This window comes from Oreochromis niloticus, linkage group LG10 (assembly GCF_001858045.2).
Source record: "Oreochromis niloticus isolate F11D_XX linkage group LG10, O_niloticus_UMD_NMBU, whole genome shotgun sequence".
Taxonomy (NCBI): domain Eukaryota; kingdom Metazoa; phylum Chordata; class Actinopteri; order Cichliformes; family Cichlidae; genus Oreochromis; species Oreochromis niloticus.
Genome location: NC_031975.2, coordinates 11608473 through 11627708, shown reverse-complemented (window position 1 = coordinate 11627708; position 19236 = coordinate 11608473). Strand labels below are relative to the sequence as shown.

The following is a 19236-nucleotide window of genomic DNA, read 5'->3' as shown; positions in this document are numbered from 1 at the left end:
GTACAAGCAAAATTATCACTGGATTTACAAAATGTGTTCACTGGTAAAGTTTGTTCTTACCACCACGCATATGTTGGTCAGTCAGAATCAATCTAAATCAACGGGTAATCTAAGGAGCTTGGAAAGAAAAGCCACTGGACTTCTCTAAGTTTCTTGAAGACGTTTTACCAATCCAAGAAGCTTCTTCAATTCTAGGACCAAATGGTGGACAGTCCCAGGTATTTAAGCCCTAGTTGTTCCTTAAGAGAGTAGTTGACCCGCTATTGATCATGTTCCTCATCACATGAGCCAAGATGTGAAAAAGGGTGTGGGTCATTATCAGCAGAGGTTTCATGTGAAACCATTGTGAGGCCTTGTCTCATCCTATCACGTGACCTATAGAGATCAACTGACGCAAGATGTGAGTGGGCGTTACAGCGTCAGAGAAGGGATCTCAAAACTGGATTGTAGGTGGCAGACAGTCGGTGTCGTAACCGACCGTCTCTGTTCAAAGATGGCCGTTCACAGCGGACATAGATGGCTTCTTTCCATTTGTCTTCTCTGTCCAAAATGTAGACACTGGCATCCTCAAAAGAGTGATCTTTGACCTTTAGATGGAAATGTACAGCTGAGTGTTGTCCTGTCGAGGTGGCTCTTCTATGTTGTGCCATGCGTTTATCAAGTGGCTGTTTGGTTTCTCCAGTGTCTGAGCACTCCTCTCTGCATAAACTTGCTAAATAAGGGATGACAATGTTGTTCCGTTTGTCGTTCTGTTTCTCCCCAGCTGGTGTCTGAGCTTCTTTTTTGTGCATCTTTGCTGATTTGATGAAAGCCCAATTAGGATAACCACATGTTTTAAGAGCTTTCTTTGCATGTGTGTGTTCCCTCTTTTTCTTTTCTGGCTTAGAGGGAACGTTTTCTGCCCGGTGTTGTAGGGTCCTGATTACTCCAGGTTTTTGTTCCAGAAGGTGGTGGGAGTCAAAGAGTAGGTACTGGTCCGTGTGTGGGGGGGGCTTCCGGTAAACCTTACACCGCACAGTCCAGAAATGGCAAACTCTTATCCTTTGTATCTTCCCTGACAAACTTTGTTTCTATCCACAAAGTTGATGTGAACAGTGAAGGATTCTACTTCTTGGGTTTTCTATTTTGACCCAGGTGTCATCCACATATCTGTACCAGTGACTTTGAAGAAGCATAAATGAGTCCAGTGGCTTTTCTTTCCAAGCTCCTTTGATTACCATGACCTGTATGACTGAGAACCTACACAGACTAAATCAACAGGGTTGTGACAATCTGGATAATTTCCATTCGTCTATATAATGAAACATGTTTACTTAAGTTAAGTGGAAAAAACCATAAAGTTGTTGTATGAGCAGGAAGTAGGAGAAAGTCTGGCTAAAGAAAATAAAATAGTGTCTGAGAACAAAGCCAGAAAAATCACATTGCAGCTAATGACAGTGAGATCAGGCTAATTTTGAAGTTGCATTGCCACAGATCAGCTTCATTTATGTGGGATAAAACTATCCAGACTGTTTAAGGTGCAAGCAATGAGTGAAAAACACTGTTGGATCTTGAAGGAATGTGTTCTATTGCTTGCATGACTTACATTAACTTAACAAATCAGATCAGATTGGCCCAGCAGCAGAAAGGAGGTAAAATGTCAAGCTGACTGTAAAGATGGGCTTAGGAAGAGTTTGCCTCAGAGTCCTCAGTCCTCACTCCAAAATAAGGAAAAAAAAGAAGGGGGGGGGAATCACATGCAGGCCCCAGTCTCATTTCTATGGCAACCTGAATGCTATTATAGCACCTTGCCATTCATTATGAAAGGACTAGAGTTGGGGAGCAAGATGGGGTGGGGAGCGGGACAGATAGTGCAATGCTGCATTTTCCTTGCTCACAGCCAGAAAACAGGAGGAAAAGTAATGAACTTGTAAAAGCAAAAACTGCAACACACAGCATAGAGCTGAAAAGTTTACCAATAACGACAAAACATGATTATTAATGCAAAACGGCCTGTAAATGAATGGGTGCTAAAAATTCCACCATGACTTGAATTGATATTTGGGTTGCAAACTGGGTTTAAAACCAGTAACTAAATAGTCTGAAAAGAAGCATCTCAAACCTAAAATAGGTCATAACAGCACAGACAGTAATTGTCATGGAGGATGCTGTTAGCGGCTTCAGGTGTGCGAAAAATATCTGAGTTTTAGAAAAGAAAGTGGAGAGTTTGGCAATGTTCTCCAATTTGCCAGCCTCGTTATCTTTTCATCTTTTTTCTTCCGCTTCCAGAAGGGTCTGCAGCATGTTGAAATTTGAAAAATGTTTTAACATATTAAAATTATTTTATTTATGTATATTTTAACTAAAATTACAATGTCAGCTTTTTGATAAAGCTTACAGTTAAGGCTGGTTTAGGTGACCCTGAATCCTCTCGTAACAAATAAGTGAACATGAAAGCAAACCACAAGTGAAAGTTGTCTCAGATAAGAGTCAAACTCTGCTTTCCTGGTCAAAGGTGAGGTGGATTTGTTTTTTTAGCACTACTCCTATATGTTGCTTCAGGAATGCCTACATGGGTTGTGTCAGATTTTAAAAAGACACAATATAATCGGTTTGTCAGAGGACTTGTTCAGTAGTCAAGACCCTAGGAAGCAAACCGTGCTTTTCTAAAGCGCTGACGCATGTTGATGCACGTCGACACCTGAAATCAAGGCAGCAATGTCAATGATCCACAGTCTGCTCACTGCGTGAGACAGCTTGAAAAGTAGTGAGTAACAGGATCCTGATCATAGTTTAGATTTTTAAAGTACTAAACCAGCATTATCAAAGGAAAACACTGCTCACGAAATAAAAAGTCTTATCTAGTAACTATAAAATATATTTAATCCATGATAATATAATACATAGTTTATATAGTAAAACCTTAAATATCCTTTGACTGTAACTGCATGACTGATTCTAGACAAAGTTGAATCTCTGTGATCCACAGGACACAAGCACATGGACACAATAACCACAGCCAATATACAACATGAAGTAAATGTTATCATTTTAGTTTTCATTTTTAATGCTCTTAAAGCAAAAATAGTATTATTTTGTTAATTATCTAAATGAAAAAAATAGTTACTCCTCACACCAGTTTGGCTTGGTAAGCGGGGAACATTTCCTTCCACTCAGCTGACCACAGTTCAAGTAGCAGGATTTCACTGAACCACAAGCAAAAATACGTCCTTTAGCCAAAGTTAGCAAAAACTGATACCGAGCCCAAACTCTTCAAAGATAATTTGACTTGTTTAAACTCTGCATGTAACTGAATACCGTATGCTTGTGTAGGTCGTTAGTATAATCCATTAAGCCTACCTCAGTGTGGGGGAGCAAACTGCCCCTGATGAGTCCACATAAATAAAGTGCTAATGAAAGTGAAATAAGTCTAACTGCACTCAACAAATAGCCCACCTGCCATATCTCTGTTTGCAGACACAGAAAGGTGGGCAAATGAGGCAGTTATTTGTGAAAGGACAATCTAAAGTAAGTCTTTACGATTCAGTAGGTTGCGAGTCTAGTTAAATACGTTTCAGTTCTGGGAGAAGCGCTGCTGTTGCTAACTGTGAGAATACTTAGTGGGGTTAGTGTGACAGTGCATTAGCAGCCCGAGTCCATTCTCTGCGTCCCCAGAGAGACCAGAGCGGGCATATTAACATTCTCCTCAGAAGGGCCACAGGATCTGCCTTCAATGCCGTCTGACTCCAAACAAAAGACGGTGTGTGTGTGTGTGTGTGTGTGTGTGTGCGTGTTTGAGTGTGAGACGCAGACAGGCTGGGAGTGTGCATGTGTAACTGTGTGCAAGACAAGGAGACAAAAAGGAGGGAGAAAGAACAAGAGAAAACCGACTATAGGAGGAGGAGATAAGTTTCAGTATATATTTACTGTTGCTGGGTGTCTATAGATGAATAATGTAACCACACTGCGTGCTGCAAATCAATGTGTATGGAATATTTTCTGGTAAACGAGTCCTCTTTTAAACTTGTTTCTTTTCTCCGAGTTTAAAAAGATCAATTTCCGTAACATCTACAAATGAAGGACAAAATTGAAGATATCGATATAATGACCTGACTTATATTTATGTTTTATTTATTTTTGACCAATCATTAAATCCACAGCATTCACAACAATCTTTCAGACTCTCTTAAGGTTTTTTTTATTTTTTACTTTTGAGCAAAACTTTATATATACATAAAAAAAAACTGAATTAGTTGCTATGCAAACTGTAACCAGGTGAATCATAAGCAACACCTCTTACTCATATACCGTTTCTATTTTTATTTAGGCACTTGTGTTTATGTAATGTTTTTTGATGTCTGTTTTTTTCAAACCTGGAACATGTATTGCTTTTCTATACAAGCTGTAATATGTGAGTGGGCTTCCTTAAATTTAATTACATGGTATATACCGGCGATGGTTTCTGGCATCATCGTTTCATACAGTACCCGGTAGCAACTGTAGACCACTGACTTCCTATGCATAACTCAAACATCTGGCCTTCATCACTCAGTGCCTGAAATCTTTCTGCATTCCATGTGCAAACTGCACCATGTCATGCAATCTATGTCTACTCTGCTGCTGTGAAGATAATTCACTGCAGTCTACCAGGAAAGGCTAGTCTCTTCTCTTATTCATGACTGCAATATGTAAGTAATGCAGCAAATCACTAGCTTTGCAGTTGTTTAATCGCAAGCCAAAATACTGGAACACTGGACACTTCAAAAAAAAAAATGCAGACAGGTACACTGAAGGATATGAATATCGGCACAAACTTTAATGGAAATCCATCCAGTATTTGGTGACTTATGAATTTTAAAACCACATACACCCCTACATCACTGTGCTGGTAGCACTAGAGGAGAAAGTTAGGGATTGCCTGCAGATGCATCTTCTGGGAGAACAATGAATGTCAAAACCTTTTGGTTTTTGGTTGGTTCCTCACTGAAAATGAGGAAAAATTTTATTCTGGGAGAAACAAAATCTCAAGTATGGATCCTCTGGGTGAGGAATTGGCACTTGTTAGCAGATTATCCTGTTTTCCAAAGATTTTGCATTTATTTCTGAAAGAGCAATTAAATATGAACACCTGACAAAGGAAGTTTGTGATTTTTACTTTATTTACTTTTGACAGCTGTGCATTACATATGTAACAAGAAGGCGAGCCCAGATACACCTGTAACTCTTTATAAGAAGCCATGCTTTGACTGCATCGGCAGTCAGAAAAAGAGGAAGAATGAATAGTTCACATGCACAAACCTTGGGATTCTACACCCATTCACAGCAGCTGGGATTTACATACTTTGAGGACTGTAATTCTGGGAAATGGTGGAATGGATTCCAGGACAGTTGATATGGAATAATAAAGAATGCAACATCTTTGCATTCGACAGTCAGTAAGTATGCTCCACAAACTCTCCACTGAAGGCTGAACTGCTTCTATTTATACCACAAATGGGAAAAAAAAGAACAAACGAGGCGCTCATTGTTGACCCTGAATGATCAACGTCCTCCGCTCTTGTCCAAAAGAAATTCTTCCAATCGTTAACTGCTTACGTCATTTCTCAAGCCGGAGAGTTGAGGGCTTTATTTCTGTTAACTGGATCATAAAAACATAGCAGGACAACTCCCAGGCTGACTGAAGGCTCACTTTGGATTATAATGAATTATTTCATTGGACAAGCTCTACGAACTTGTATTGTGATGTTCCAGTATGGAGCTTACCTTCCAGTAAGAAATTCATAATTGCTCTTATATGCTTTCTGCATAAATTGGACTTTTTGACAGTGAATAATTCCTCTAAATGGGATCTAATTGTGCAGCCATTCTTAGCTGATGGACTGCAAGTGTTCTGTATTAGCCGTGTGATAGACTGGTAATGAGTCCACGGTATATCCTGCATTTTGCCCAAAGATGACTTGGATGGACGGATTTAAAAATGGATTTAAAATGCAGCAATATTGCTTCGGTATTGTTTCTGAAGTCTCTGAAATTCCAACTGAATTTGAAATTTTAAACTAGATTAATAACATTCATAAAAACTATCAGTTGACTATTGTTTGCTTTTAATCATTAATTCAAAGTTAACTCTGCGTGAGACCTGGTAGCTCGATAAACTACGAATTCTTTGCTCTGTACGTAATACACTGTTACTTGGTGTTTCTAATGATTCCATCCTTACACAATGAGGACAAGCAATGTCTGCATTGATTATAGTCAACCACAATGCAGACAATTTAACTTTCTCGGCCAATCTCAGTCTGACTGAGTATGAATTTCACTCCCTGATGACAAGACGGGTAAACAAACAACTGCAGAAACGCAGAAGCATTAATATCAGAAGGTTTCAGAAATCAGACTGCCTGCAAATGATTCCTGACAAAGTATTAAAAGTACAGATTTTAGACGATCGGCATTTATAGGCCACACGTGTTCAGACAGCTCATCTGCCATCGAGAGCAACTAGGGGTTCAGTGTCTTGCCCAAACCTGCTCCACCACCTGCTCCACCACCTGAGCTCTCTGAATAGGCCAGAACTGCTGGTTCTGTAACTGAAACCACCCCCAACTTATAATGAGCGTTCGTTCGACTGCATTTAAGCACCTAAAGATGGCGGACTGTGTATAAAAGTGGCCAAAATTATTCAACGTCATATTTCTGTCCAATATTTAAAGTATGAACGTTAATTGCATCTTGATCTTTTCTATCTAATTCTAATTGTACCCTGTATTTCATAGTGATTTAAATTCTTTTTCTTTTTAAAATTTTCTTCCTTGTTACACATAATAAATATTACTGTGACATGCATACCTCTTGTAACCCGCTGTCCCACTCAGCTGGTGGGGCAAAGGGTCATCTTCACTGACCTGATGAAGGTATCATAAGATAAAGGCTGAGAGCATTTTAACCCTGAAGCAAAGCAGCCTTTGACCTTATAAATACAGTATCACTGCGAAGCTACAGCACATGTATACCCAGACACAAGTAAAGTAAAACTGGCAACCTCCGATGCATGGATGTATTCTCCAGGGACAGCTTGTTTTCTTCACCGTCTTTATGATTTCATTAGCATGGTGTCTTCTTGGCATATAGTCTTAGAGGATTGAAGACCTTCTGAACTCACTGCTGTATCACTCTGGCCTCCACCTACACACTTCCACTTGTTTTTCACCAAAGCACAGTTAAATACAGCAATAAGATTTCCATAAGCTGGAATATACTTGCTGTGTTTGTATCCCGCTCTCCTTCTAATGCCCATGTTTTAACCTCATACTGTTGGTCCAACAAAAATAATTAAAGGTAGAGTGCACACTTTTTAAATTATTTATGACTTCATTGTAACTTATTTATATTTGCTGGAAAATTATCTATTAGTTAATCTAATTGCGTTGAGACATGTGAAAGTCGTGTCCTCTGAGTCATTCTGAGCATGTGCAAAGCCTGCTCTCTGCACATATGGTTAAACAGCACAGTTTCTGCCAAACAGAATTAGGAAGACTTTCTTACCGACGCTTGATTCCTCCCTCTTTCTCTTTCTCTCTCACTCCCCTCCTTTCTCTTTCCCACTCTCTCTTTACAGCACACACGCTCACAAAGATAGCATATACATTATATGTGCTCAGGCATATGGGCTCTGGAGAAAAATATATACACAGAATAAGGGACAGATTGTGGTTATTGATTTTCTTCGACAGGAGCAATTTTCTTAAATCCTGCAAAGAAGACATGCCACTTTGAATCATTTGTAAATTTGTAAAATAACATTTCACTTATTTTTACTTGTTTTAATGGTGTACGGCATGTCAAGTCCTTAGCTAAATCTACATCGGGCATAGTGTGTATTACAATGGTACAGATCTTACTGATGGTTTGAGAGATGCTGACAACACCGTCTGCAGCATCCAATCTGTGGCAGCTATTAAAGAAACACCCAGATAAAAGTTCCAGGTGTGTCTGCTTCTGTGCAGCAACGACATGTGTCCGGTAGCTGGGGCGCAGCACTGTGTTGTGACAAAGCTGCGCACAAACAGGAGTGGCATGGAAACAACCGCAGGCTGAGTTTGATGATTTGGTTTGAGTGCAGCAAAGGCAGGCAGACCAGTAGCACAGGCAGTAACAAGATGGCGGCGGTGTGCAGCAGCGAGTGTAGCAAGCTCTGTCCAGGGAGAGAAGAGACAGAAAGACATAAGCGTAACCTACTCAGGGCACGTAAGTGAAAAGTATAACAGTGATTTGGAGCCAGCCTGTTCCACAGGGTGGGGTGGGGCGGGCAGAGCGGCACCAGCACCTACAGGAGCACTCATAGGTAGAGGGGGGTGCGAGAACAATGGAATGGCTGCCTCCCAGACAGAGCTGCCGTACTGCAGTGATGAAGGAACAGGAAGAGGTGGGGGGGAGGAATGGCACAGGAGGTAGACACACCTGCTCCTGCTGCTGTTGGAGCAGCTAGTGTAACAACCAGCAGACAAAGAGTAAGCTGAATTCAAGTCCTGCCTCTCATCTAGCGATCAGAGGGCATCTCAGGACTCAGAGTGCAGCAGTGAGGTCACAGCGCAAGGGGGGAGAGCAGGAAATGGCTGGTGAAGAAAGATATAGAGCTGATACGTCTGCAGTTCCCAACATATACTAATAACTCACATTAGACACGTTTATTCACATATTTAGAGATAATAAAAAGTTTTAAAAAACCCCTCTAAATTGATCAGATTTAAAGGGTTTTACAGTACAGTAAGTGTACAGTGTATGGTTTTGTAACTTACAGTATCAGCTCTTCATTCAGCACCTTTAAATTATACATAAACCTCAGGGAACTGTTACCTGCTGCTTCACTAAATCACTTAACGTCACTAAACCTGTTTTGTAAAGGTGGACGGATCAATCCAAATATCAATAGTATTGATACCAGCGCTGGTATCGGTATCAGATTGATACCGATACCAGCGATATAGCATCGATACTTGTTTCTATCCTCTAAGTTCAGTACGTAGCCCGCTAATTGTGTTAAATAAATAATTTTTTTAGAAATAAAAATATATACCTCAAACATGCACTATGAAAAATGTTGGAACCTTTTTTTGTTGACTGTCATATCTATTTTATTTAGAGCCTAAAGCACATTTAAACAACAGAGGTTGACGCTTTAGAGACAGTCAAATTTGCATTCAGGGTCTTCAAAAATTTCAAAATGCATGAAAAGCTGAAAATGTGTGTTTTACTGCGTTAGATAATTATTGTGGAAAGTAAGAATCTGAGTTATTTAGTTATTTAAAATGCATTCAGAATTATCAAATTGAGGATTCTTCTCATAAATGATGACACACTGCTCTCCCCTCTACAATCTGCCTTCACAGATTAAAAGTACTGGTACTGGTATCGGCAGTATGTGGCCTGGATTTATTTGGCATTGGATAAGTACCAACATTTTCAGCATCACACAGCACTACTGCTTTGATTAAATTATAATTATGCATAGAGGACTGGTTAAAAAACATGGTGTGCCTACAACTGTGAGTGAATGACACCAATCAGATACAGTACATACAGTGTTCAGCTTTAAGTTTAATGTAAAAAAAAATTTCTTTTTTTGTTAATTACTGTCAGTCAGCCTCTCATATATATATATATATATATATATATAAATGCATATATGGCAGAAAACACTCAAACATGAGTCGTGTCTGCGATCACTCTACAACTAGTCATCTTTCTTCCTTCCTTCTCGCCGCCTGTCTAAAGTAATCTTCCTTTCCATGTTTGTGCTGAACAAGGTAAACACTGACACCATACCCTACTGCTGCAAATGCACCGATCCATGCAGGAATCCCCACAAAACTGAGAAAAAATCACATTACTACATTTACATTTAAAAAACAAAACCAGAAGAATAAACAGACTCCTTACCCACCCAGGAAAAAAACTTAAAAAGTTCATGTTTGCAGGGTTCGAAGAAACATCGAGATGTGATTGAAAAGTGAAAGGTGAAAGGTAACCAACCCTAAGACACATCCCTTTGAAAATTTGATCCTATTTCCAACTAGGAATTGATCTCCAAAGACTCAGACTGATAGACAAATAAACTCAACCGCACCTTTCAAATTCAAATTCAAGACTTGAGCTCACCAGCAGAGTTGAGCAGGAATAGAAACAAGTGTCAATATGTAACACGCACACCTGAAATCTACTGAATGTGCTAAAATAGTTTGCTGATTGCAGAGCTACAGTCAAGGATAGATGTAGCACCAAACATTATTATATAACATATTTTCACCAAAGCACTGTTAAATGTGTATTTACAGTGGAAAAAAAGGGAGTCATTTAATAACTGGTTTAAAGGTGAACCACATTTAGCTTCTACATGCTATACAGGCATATACATAACATTTCCAAGTTGCTATAGCCCAAAGTAGGGGTCACAGCACACCTAGGACATGTATATATGTGTGTCTTATTGCAACTATACAATCTAGTCATCTACAGCACTTTCACTATTCAACTAGATTTTAAATGATGAAATCCTAGCTGTGTACTATTTAAATGTCTTTTAGACTTGTAAAGAACAGAAAATTACTCGGTAGGTCTATATGCATAGAAATATCTTTTCAATGGCCTGAAAAGACATCTTTTCATCATTCTCTTTTCAACTAAGTTTGCATGTAAAGGAACGTTTTTCTAAGTGTCTTTTCTTTCCCTCTGACCTAAAGAAGCTACTCTTACCTTTCATGTTTTAAAGTTGTTGAGACGTCTGGCAAAGTTGTTCTTTCTGACCCTTTCCAATCAGTTTGTGCGGGGTGAGGTGTGATCATATTTGTACAGTTATATTTAGTCCAATGGACGCCCATCTAGGAATTAATTTGGATCAAATAGATGGACTAGATGCTCAATTATTATCTATTCATTGATTGTTTTGGGGCTAAATGAAGGCCATGACTGACTGACCAGATCAGCTCAGAAAACAACGTCCATGTGCATCCAGTGTGTGGCGGGCATATTCTGTAGACACATGGGAAATCACAGTGTTGGGATAATACTGAGAATAAAAGTGTTTTCTCATCCTAAACAAACAATTACAGCGAAAACTCCTCAATATGATTACATGGAGCTGTCTGCAGCAGTGGCAAGCTCACATGGATTCAAGTTAACAAAAGATAAAACATCTTCAAGAAATCAGCAAGTCAGATTTGACTCTACAGGGTAGTTAATTATTTATCAGCATGCTCTGCTTCTTTACCCTCATAGAAACTTGGCAAACTTGCATCACATGCTGCTTGCATCCTTACTTCCAGCTTCATCCTCACACAGTAAACTGAAACCAGGCAGAGGACAAAAGCTCTCAATAAGATATGAAGTGCGTGACAATGCAAATGAGTTGCACATTTACAGAAGTCATTGCTCATTAAGAGTGTTTGACCGCATAGTAAAAATGCCCGATTTAATGAATCTCGAAATTCCTCAAGGATGCTGTATGGACCAAAAAGGGAAAAAAAGCTGCTAGAGTCAGAAATGGTGAAACATAGCTTCAAATTAACGTTCAGAAAAAGAATCGGAGCTCAAAGCTACCTGTCCTTCAAGCACATAATCACATCCCATCCACGCTAATGAAAGAATGAGGACAAAACATCAAACGGTATCCCGGTTCAAATGCTGCTGAAGCTCCCTGGAAAACTTGCAGCAACTTCACAGCGGGTGAGGAGGAGGAGGAAGGAGATATGCAAAAGGGGGACATCCAAGTATGGATAAAAGGAGAGGAAGAACGAAGCCGTTACTGCGTTCGCCGATCGACAACGCAAACAGACGCACGGTTGTGCATATTTTGCCACAAAGGATGTTAGTTATAGAAAACATATAACATAAGAGGACTATATGTTAGCAGTTTAACACCTGAAGTTGTCATGCATGCGTCAAACAGGGAGCAGTTCTGCCACACTCATCCTACTCTCCAATGACGCCCATTAAAACACAGAACAAACTATATAAAAGCCTTTTAATGCACCTGAGAGCTGCTACAATTGTACTTTCATCCATAGCTGATGAGGGGGTCACCTTATGACATGCACGCCAAGGTGTCTTACAATTCCCACTCGACTGTGTAATACTGTTTTGCACCATTATCTTCACACTCGCTTGTAAGAAGAAGAGAAAAAAACAGCGGGCCGAATGCACGTAAGGGTAGGTATAGATGATATAATAGAAAAAGGAAGACGATTATTTTCATGAGGTCAAACACAAGTGTACTGAGCTTTCAGAGTCACGCTCTCACTAGTACTTTGTGCTGCTCTCAAGATAAGGCACGAAAAGCCTGTGGATTGAGTAGTGGAAATAAAATACCCTAAAGCACTGACTTTCATTCTATTGAAAGGGCATTTTGCACTGTGTGTTCAAGTTATGCTGTTTATATTATAATTTTCCTCCCCGCTGCGTATAAATTACATTTATTTTGTCAGCATCATGTTTCTTTAAATGTATGACTATACGGTTTATGACGCAGGGTTTAACAGCAAGGTGCGGTTCTTGTGCGGTTTGTCTGTGCTAGCATGTGCAACATTAGTCACTGAGGGTGTAACCTAACTCACAAATTCCTCATTCATTCATTGTACCAAGGATTTTGTAAATGTGGGTGTTTTCACCATGTCACCCCACCTCATCTGGACGTCCCTCCATCTCAGTCACATGTCCCTTATACCCACATTCCTCTATCTATCCCACTCCCCCGCCCTCTCCCCCACCCAGTGCCCTGCACACTGTGCCTGCCTCTGGCTCTCAGACTCTCAATATCCTGAAAGAAACCCAATGTTCGTACTTTTCATTCCCTTCGCGCTTTATTTTTGCACTATTCGTGGATCGAATGAACCTTATGTCAGCGTGTGTACCTTTAAAAAAAACAAGCAAATAAAAAGGCGAAACTGTTCCTTCTTCATCGTGCTTTGTGTCTTTCCGCCATGTTAAGCCTTTTCCTTTTTTTGTTCTGAGTTAGAGATGTGTGAGTGCCCCTCGCAGCTCCCAAGAACCCAACCCGTGCACATCACAGCAAAACGTCACAAGTTAGGGTCTCAGGGAATGAGAGAGGTACAGATTGCTCTTTTTTTTTGGTCTGGCCTTTTCTGTGCAGCGTACAGTAGATCATCTGCTGCACGAGCACTGTGGCTGAGACTGAAACAGCTCCCTCTATCCCTCGATTTGTGCGACGCTCTACCTTAAGTCTCAGTTTTGCCCCTTAAGTCGAGTCTGGTCTCGGTAAAATGCACAACCCCACCATGCTTTAGCATTTAGCTCATCCATGATCACATTTACAAACAAAATCTTTATACGAGTCAAAAGATCGATATGCATCAGTAAGAACACACTGAAAATGTAACATAAAACCTAACCATATATAATCTTATGATAACTGAACAGACTCATGCTGTGCACACTGTACTCTAGCCATACACACCCAATCAGAAAGCACTTTACCATCACTAATCATAAGGATAGCTCTGCCTCCCTGTCACAACCTGACCAAACCTAGAATAATAATCTGTGTAAAACATCTTTGATTTTTCCCCAAACCCCGCACTGTGAACGCATACAGCAGCAGCAGCAGCAGCAGCAGCAGCCAGACGACTACAGCAGCAGAGACTAAAAATTGACGCCAGTGTCTCACGCTGATAAAAATACACCCTTAACACTAAAAAAGTCCAAGCTCCTTACCACTTACTCCCTCTATGCCAGTGAGATCTCGTGACATGCCAGGCTTGTCAGTCCTCTGAGACCGCACCTGTCAATCATGCCGCTTTGACTTTATGGAGGGAAAGCTCATTTGTCAGGTCGCAGAATAAAATCTGACTACCCACAAGATGAAGAGGAGGAGGAGGAGGAGGAATAAGAGGCTGGGAGGAGCGGTAAGATGAGATGCAAGGAAGGAGAAAAGAAAAAAGAAGAAAAAACTCACCCAGCTGACCGAGGTGGCGGAGGCTGCCGCAGTCTTCTCTGTACGCCTGTGCCGGTCAGCCTAGCAAAGGGAGAGAGGATGTAGCCGGGCACAAATCGGAGAGAGAGAGGGGAGAAAAAAATGAATGCTGGAGAGAAGAATAGAGGAAGATTTTAGTGCTGCTAGCTCAGGCTTTGTTGAATGGATCATTTGGACTAGCACATGAGCCTGCTCTAGCAGATTGCTGCCGTCTAGCCGTCTGCTGCTCAGACATGCAAGACTGTACCATGTGCAGCCGGAGAGAGAGAAAGAGAAGGAGACAGAGACATGAAGGGAGAGATGGAAGGGAGGGCAGGTGTTGGGTTAAAGGTTTAATGTAGGTGAACATGAGGAAAAAAAGAGAATAGAACAGAAAAGCAGCGAGGGTGACTGAGACAACAATACATTTAGTATTACAGGGGAGGGAAAAATGCACAATAATAAATCAAAAACAATCCATGAAAAAGAAACCAGCATAAGAATTGAAAAAATATTCTGTTTAGCTTGGGTCCAACAGTAAAAATCACAAAAATAAACAGCAAAACCACGGCCCAGTAATGTTACACACATATGCTGACTAATACAAGAGAATAAGAGCAAATGACAGGAAGCCATACAGAAAGAGAAAAACAGGATTTTAGAGAGTGATAAAGTAATATTTTAACCCCCCAGATGTCTGATTTTTAACTAAAAAGAGCTCCACTGTACTAAAGCACGCATTCATCGCCCCACACATTCAATAATGTACAATCTCAGCTTTCCCCAAAGCTTCCCCCACATGAGTCACAGCTTTACATGAGAAATCAAAAACAAGAAGGATGTTCAGGTTACCGTCAGAATTTGGCAGATCTGGTTAGTAGCTGTGAAAAAAAAAAAAAGACTGAGACACAGTGTGCCAAAACAGCGACAGCAGTGAATAATAGGAAAAAATGTGTAACGCCTGTTGCTGTAGTTCCTCTGCCTACTGCTGCTCAGCCCTTTCTCCATGTGACACTACTACCCATCTTTTTCTTCCTCTGTCTGTCTGTCTGTCCGTCTCTTGGCTCCATCTGTCTCACATTTTCTTTCTGCTCTTGATTGGTGCTTTAGTCTCGCTGTATCACACCTCTCGGTCTGTGCCTGTGCCTCTGTATTTTCTTTCCCTCCTTTGCCTTCCATGCTTCATAGATTGCAGGCTCAAGTCCCCAGGGCTGAAAAACTGAAGAGCCTCTGCTTGCCCCTTTTTTTTTCCTGTTTGTTACATATAGCATCAAAACGGCAGTAGCAGGGTGGGAAAGGAAATAAATATCACCCATTCATTTCCCTCCCCACAGCTGAAATTACACAGACAAAAGGCCTAGTATATGGAGAAAGAGAGATAAGGGAAGGTAGAGAAATGAGGGAGAGAGACGTGAAGAGAACAAAAGCATACAGTAGCACAACGAGAAGGCAAAGACAGTCAAATAGGAAGTTACAGTTTTATCTTACAATGTCTCTTTCAAGCTCCTTTTTCATTTAAGGCAAACAAAAAAAAAATCCTGCTCCAGTAGCATGTCCAGTATTCTGTTCCTGTGTCTCTCGCCCTCTGTGTCTGTGAGTGACTGGGTATTACAGCGTGCGTTTCATGGAGAAAAGGAGGGTGGGAACAAGAGAAAAGGAGGGAGCAAGAGAGAGTGAACGCACCAGTTCAGGGAGCTTCAAAGGAAATGTAACTGGAAGCCTGGTGGTGCGGTGGTCTTATATTTTATCAGTATTAGTCACTGTAAAGCAGTGGAAAAGGCTTGTAAAAAAAAAGAGGGGGGGGGAAAGACACGAGACAAGATGGTAGGAAAGCGAGACAAATGGGGAGCAGAGGGAATTACCAGGGTTCTTCTGACGGACAGCGCACAATAGGCTGAGATCAGTGACAGCAGAAAAATGGCCTGTGTGGTCCCAACGTTATCGCCCCCCACCCCTTTCCCCCTGCTGGTTTAAATAGGTCTCTCTTTTATTCTGAAGTCAATTTAAAAATAATAAATCAGGCAGACAGTTCTCACTTCTTCAGCTCTCATTTACATTTTGCTGTTTTTCTCCCTGTATCACCAGAGCCTCGTTCTTTTCTTTCTTCTTCTTCGTTGTTTTTTTTAAAATCGAAAATTCACTTTTAAGGCATCTCTCCTTGCTCGCGGACATCACATGTCACGATGTCTGAAAGGCATCACGTGCACTTCAGTGCGGCAAAGGGTCCCTTCATTTATGCTCAGTTTTACTTCCACCTTGTCTCCGCACACTAACACGACAAGAGTCAACCGGGACTATTTATAGAAATTTCCAAAGAAGACAAAAAACCTGCACAGATTCCACAGCGAGGGTGGGCCGTGTGTGCTGGGTGGGGGGTCAGTCAGGGAGAGCTCCTTTATGCCTCCTGCTGTATAATGTAATGCACTACCACATGGCAACAACAAACCACCAAGCACAGAAAGAAGTGTGAATACGCTTTTCTAGAACAAGGGCGAGGGGGGAAAAAAAGTAAGCAAGGATAATTAGGCACAGTGAAAAACCCAACAGTCGATTCACGTTGTATCTACTGTAACTGAATGCTTGCGCTCTTGCAAAAGCTGCCCCGTACCAAGGGCCCCTTCTTCATTCTGGCCCAAAGAGCTCCTTACCCCACCTCTATCGAACCCGGTGGCCTTGGGACAGAGAGCATAGAGTTTAAGTGGAAACAGTCTTTCATCACCATGACACTCCCTGCACTACACATCTGCACACAGCAGCATACCGCACTACAGGAGTAGGATACCATCTCTAACCTAGCAGCGCTATATCCAGTGTCTAATGTATATTTACAGTTCAGGCTTAAAAGAAAACGTGCAAGTTAAATACTTTTATGGCAGGACAACTAAAAAATTTTTGTACTCATAAAGATCCATATTTCTTAGACACCCACCAAACAGTTGAAACAAATTAAATAACAACACTTTCTTTACATTAATTTCTTGTGTATGCATATTTGGCAGTGTCTATTTCAACACCTTAAAGTGGGAGTTTAAAAAAATGTAGTATCCAACAGAGTTCAAAAGTATGCAACGAAAATATGCCTGAAGAGCAGATAAAGGTCACACGGTCTGAGACGAAGCCCGAGAAATTGAACACAGCCAAAATTAAGAAGTAATTCAGCGCATTTCTAAATTGCAGTCAGGAACCTAGATAATTTCAGGGGCCTGTGGTTTTCTTGGTTTGAAGCAGTGAAAGTTGTTACTGGCTGTTTTGATCACAGCAGTGTCTTTACCACATAGCTGCGCAGAGGAAGTATATCGTTTTGGTTAAGTGAAAGTGAACTTTGTGCATAATTGGCCACCAAGACCTTGTTCTTCCCCTGCGGCTGTATGGTGTGTTTCCCTTCAGTGGCATCTCCTTCATTAGAGCGTCCCGCAAACATCACTGCAGCAGCATGCTAGTGCTTTTCCTCATATTTTGAAATGATTTCTCTTTGCCCCCCCTCCCTAATCTGTGCTGTCATTGTTTCAACTTTGTTTTCCAAGTGTCAAACGAGATGCAGTGTTTGCCATGTTCATGCAGGTCTTTAGCAAAATATCTTTATCTCTTCCCATATCTGCTTAAAAGAGAAAACAAAAACCCCCAAAACAACACTTTGAATTAAACAGAAGAAATTTCAGAGTATTAAGAAACAGACACAAAACCACCTGACAGAGAAGCTGTGTTTACAACCAGGCGATAAAACTCTCATACACAAATATTGCACAGATCTTGGCGTTTATGAAATAATCCATCAGTGTACAGAGCGTGTGGTGTTTCCTCAGGGAAAGCTAGGAGGCTGTACAGTTATCTCCTGTGGTGTCACTCTGAACTATACAACCTACTACCTCAACCTGCGGAACACTGGAGGAAGCTGCAGCATGGCTGCCTTGCAGGGCCGGGCAGCCAGTTCAAAACTACCACAGGCAATGTCATTTTATTTTACCAGAAACTGAAGAAAAATTTCACCAATAAGTTGTCCTCCTTACTTAACTGCAACACTGACCTAGAGGCCAAAGATAGTCTGTCATGTACAATGTTCTGACACATCGTCATTTAGCCCAACCCACAAATTTGGGTGGGGTCACTGCATCGAGGCGGCACACGTGGGATAAGTTTGGTAGAGAATATCCTGCATCCTAGGATACAGGGTCACACAGGGTCAGTGCTGTTTAATTGTGGGAATCAAGGAATAAGAAATGCCACTCTTTATGGTTATCCAGTCAAAACCTGCTTCCAAAATAATTCCAGTGATCTAGTCGCCTTTCTTAAAAGCACTGGGAAGATGCTGTTTTTACCAGGAAGACACATACCTATAGATACGAGCTTGTGCAGCCAGTCACCACAAGTTCGGATCTACGGGTTCGTGGCAGCTGGCATTAACACTTTAAGAGCGGATAAGAAGCAGAGAAATCAACAAACATTTAAGCAGACAAGTCATTCTACTGTCTGAAGCTTTCAGCTCCACTGATTCATCATAGCACTCCTCTCACTGGGTGTTCAAACCACAATGGACAACACTGTAACGCTGATAAGGCTCAACATGGCACAGCTTTCATTGCATGTAGGTCTTTCTGCAACTAAAACAAGCATCAACATTAAAAAGTTTAGTCTATTTCAGCGTTCACTTTTACAATATTTAAAGAAAAATCCACGCGTTGAGTATCAATCCTTTCATGTATTTTTCACTTCTTGTACTTATTAAGATTGCTTCAGTGTGGGAATATACAATGTGTCCTTTTTAAGCATCTAATAGAGATGAGCGTGGAAATTAGGCCATGGTACACAGAATAGGCCAGGGCACATGACTGTAATAGATGCGGTGTTTGTGTGTTTACCCCACTGATCACATTCTTTTGAGGTATAATTTTGAAATGTCAGAATAGTATACTGTAAATAGTTTTACATCTGAACACAAGAACGCACATCGCTAGGAAATATTTTACTAAAGAAAATGAATTTGCACTGAATAAAAAGGCATTTTTGCGCTGCACGACTTTTTATGAAATATCACACTATAATTAAAATAAAAACAAATACCACGTCTCCAACAGAGCAGCAAAAGCAAATACTACAACACCTCCAGCACATGCAGTTATATATTCTTAAATAAGACAAAATAAAGACTACAAATCACATTTAATCGCTCCGCTGCCAAATACAAAGTCTTTTTTTTTAATTATAAAAATAAAAGTGATACTAATTTGCAGTGACCTAATAAATTAAATTCAATAATTCAATTCTCTGGACCTTAAAAATTTTTCTGGAGAGAAAAC

General features: G+C 40.7%; 1 protein-coding gene across 3 annotated transcripts in view; it reads right to left on the bottom strand.

The window, feature by feature from the left end:
- Positions 1-5119: 5119 nt before the first annotated feature.
- LOC109203881 (uncharacterized) overlaps positions 5120-19236 on the bottom strand; it is a 51151-nt gene continuing 37034 nt past the window's right edge. The window contains exons 1-3 of one of the 3 annotated variants that reach the window (XR_003221934.1): positions 14795-18246; positions 13946-14005; positions 5120-8173 (exon numbers count right to left, since the gene is read on the bottom strand). Coding sequence is in view for 1 of the 3 variants with exons in the window: in XM_025910909.1 (XP_025766694.1) it covers positions 7521-7651; positions 7881-8173; positions 13946-14005 (484 nt within the window). In the remaining 2 variants the exon portion in view is untranslated. Of the gene's footprint in view, positions 8174-13945; positions 14006-14794; positions 18247-19236 lie in introns of those variants that run through there. The other 2 variants (XR_002063547.2, XM_025910909.1) reach the window with 2 other exon arrangements.